Source organism: Vicia villosa, linkage group LG3 (genome assembly GCF_029867415.1).
Source record: "Vicia villosa cultivar HV-30 ecotype Madison, WI linkage group LG3, Vvil1.0, whole genome shotgun sequence".
NCBI classification, from domain to species: Eukaryota; Viridiplantae; Streptophyta; class Magnoliopsida; order Fabales; family Fabaceae; genus Vicia; species Vicia villosa.
The window spans coordinates 182397858-182400568 of record NC_081182.1 but is presented as its reverse complement, the minus strand read 5'-3'; the positions used below and the strand labels follow the sequence as shown (position 1 = coordinate 182400568).

Sequence of the window (2711 nt, the reverse complement as noted above, 5' to 3'; positions counted from 1 at the left end):
TTTTACAATTTTTAAATTGATGATATATTTATTTTTAAATGCTCTGTTATTTTTGAAACATAATAAGTAATTATAAATGATTTTTTTAGAACTTAATTTGTAAAAAATGTAGGTCAAAAAATTGGAAAAACTTCACCAATTTTCAATTGAGACGGCAATAGTGGGTTGGCAGCATACACGCCGAAGAATATAAATTAAATAATGTGTTGTGATTTATCTTGTTTGGAGCACGTGATGGGAAAATTCTTAACTAACCACTTATATAGACTTATAGTACGTAACAACGCATTTAGTCAACATTATTTCTCTATAAATAAGATACTAATCAAACAATAACTTCATCAATTGCATTTTCCAGTACTCTCTATCAATAATCTTCACACCCTTTCTTTTCCAATCAAAATGGCACACTTAGATGAAATAAGAGAGTCCCAAAGAGCTCGTGGCACTGCAACCGTTCTAGCTATTGGAACTGCAACTCCACCAAATTGTATTTACCAATCTGATTTTACAGATTATTACTTCCGAGTTACCAACAGCAACCACATGCCTCAACTCAAGGACAAATTGAAGCGTATATGTAAGCTCGTATATACATGAATGCATGTTTTCATGCATATATGTTTTTGTTTTTGTTATCTTTCATGCTAGACACACATGCATGCATGCATGCATATGCATGTCGGTTCAACTTATGTGTTTTTTTTTTGTTTGAACAGGTGAGAAGTCAATGATAAAGAAACGTTACATGCATTTGACAGAAGAAATGTTGAAAGAAAATCCAAACATATCAAGTTATGAGAAATCATCTCTGGACGCACGCCAGGACATTTTAGTTGAAGAAGTACCAAAGCTAGGAGAAAAAGCAGCATCAAAAGCCATAAAAGAATGGGGAAGACCAAAATCAGAGATAACTCATCTCATTTTTTGTTCAACTTCAGGTGTCGACATGCCTGGTGCTGATTATCAACTCGTCAAACTCTTAAATCTAAATCCATCCACAAAACGATTTATGTTATATCACCAAGGTTGTTTTGCTGGTGGAACCGTTCTTCGTCTCGCCAAAGATCTTGCTGAGAACAACATTGGTGCACGTGTCCTCGTTGTCTGTTCTGAATTAACCGTTGTTACTTTTCGTGGTCCAAATGAAAATCACTTGGATTCCTTAGTTGGACAAGCACTCTTTGGTGATGGTGCTTCATCTGTGATCGTTGGATCAAACCCTGATGAAAGAATTGAAAAACCGTTGTTCTATCTTGTTTCGGCTTCCCAAACGATTCTACCAGACTCTGAAGGTGCTATTGAAGGACATTTGCGTGAAGTGGGACTGACTTTTCATTTGAAAGAAAATGTTCCAGAATTGATTGGTGAGAATATTGTGAAAAGTCTGGAAGAAGCATTCCATCCACTTGGAATAAGTGATTGGAATTCATTGTTTTGGGTAGCACACCCTGGTGGTCCTGCAATATTGAAGAGGATTGAAAAAACAGTTGAATTGAATTCAGATAAACTAAATGCGACAAAACATGTTCTTAGTGAGTATGGAAACATGTCGAGTGCTTGTGTGTTATTTATATTGGATGAGATGAGAAGAAAGTCTATGAAGGAAGGGAAGTTGACTACTGGTGAAGGACTTAAGTGGGGTGTTTTGTTTGGATTTGGTCCTGGCTTGACCATGGAAACCATTGTTTTGCATAGCGCAGCCACCAACATATAGACTCGCTCACTCACTCTCTCGTTACTACATATGATATGATGATATGGAGATAATAATGAATAAAGGAATAAAATAAAATCCTATCTTTCTTATAGGATATTTTGGGATCCCATGCACATGGTGTGATGCCTGTAGGGATCATTAGATCTATTGAGACAGGTTTTCTCTTACTATAGAAGCTAACAATCCTCACCGTTGTTGCATTGTGAGTAATGTTGTCTATTTTTTCTATTTGTATTAATTTTCTACTCTTTAACCGTAAAGTCGGTTAATTTGCATGTGTGTATTTATGTGTGTTTTAATAAAAATGTTTGCCATTTCAATACCTTTTATTTGTCATCCTTTTCAAAGAATTAAATGAACTTATGTTTTTCAACATATTATATTATAAACCATATCATATTATAATCCAGTATGTTCTTCAAGGCATAAAAACAAGTTAATCTAGGTCTAGACTTATGAGATCATCTCAACACCTCGTAAATCCACAAACATAACACAAACGTTAAGAAAAATATAAAAGATCGAATATTTATGGTTGACTTAACTGTGTCTAACGCCTTGATCATATTAACTACATAAAATATATGATAATGTACAAACTTAACCTTAACAAGTGAGAACTTAAATACACATAACAACACTAACTTGATAAAATATGCAAACCCTTATTTATAGAAGTTAAAAAGTGACTTCATTCTCTAGCTGGTTGTAACTCACCCAAAAAATTTGTCTTTAGGGTTACTTAGTGCCAAGGTCTTTTTTACACCATCTTCGTGAGCTTCCCTGAATTTGCTGATGGAGTTGTATATTCTCCCAATTATTTTTATCTATTCTCAAACACTACGTTTTATTCTAGATTTGTTGATTAGAGATCCATTTGACCTGTAACTTTGTCTTTCCAATCCAATATATTTTAACACTATTGAGTTATATTCCTTTCTTGATTTAGAAACCAAATTACCCGTTGTATGAAAAATAATTAATTGTAAGT

The 2711-nt window shown here is 33.9% G+C and overlaps 1 protein-coding gene across 1 annotated transcript; it reads left to right on the top strand.

Moving 5' to 3' along the window:
* The first annotated feature begins 342 nt into the window (after positions 1-342).
* Positions 343-2042, top strand: LOC131662648 (chalcone synthase-like). Its single transcript, XM_058932494.1, has 2 exons — positions 343-580; positions 720-2042. Exons 1-2 carry the CDS (start codon positions 403-405, stop codon positions 1715-1717), a joined length of 1176 nt encoding a protein of 391 aa, XP_058788477.1. The 5' UTR covers positions 343-402; the 3' UTR covers positions 1718-2042.
* The last annotated feature ends 669 nt before the right edge of the window (positions 2043-2711 follow it).

Coding starts and splice junctions, on each gene's coding strand:
- LOC131662648 (XM_058932494.1), top strand. CDS start 403: ATGGCACACTTAGATGAAATAAGAGAGTCCCAAAGAGCTCGTGGCACT. Junction 581..719: donor GGACAAATTGAAGCGTATAT/GTAAGCTCGTAT, acceptor TTGTTTGAACAG/GTGAGAAGTCAATGATAAAG.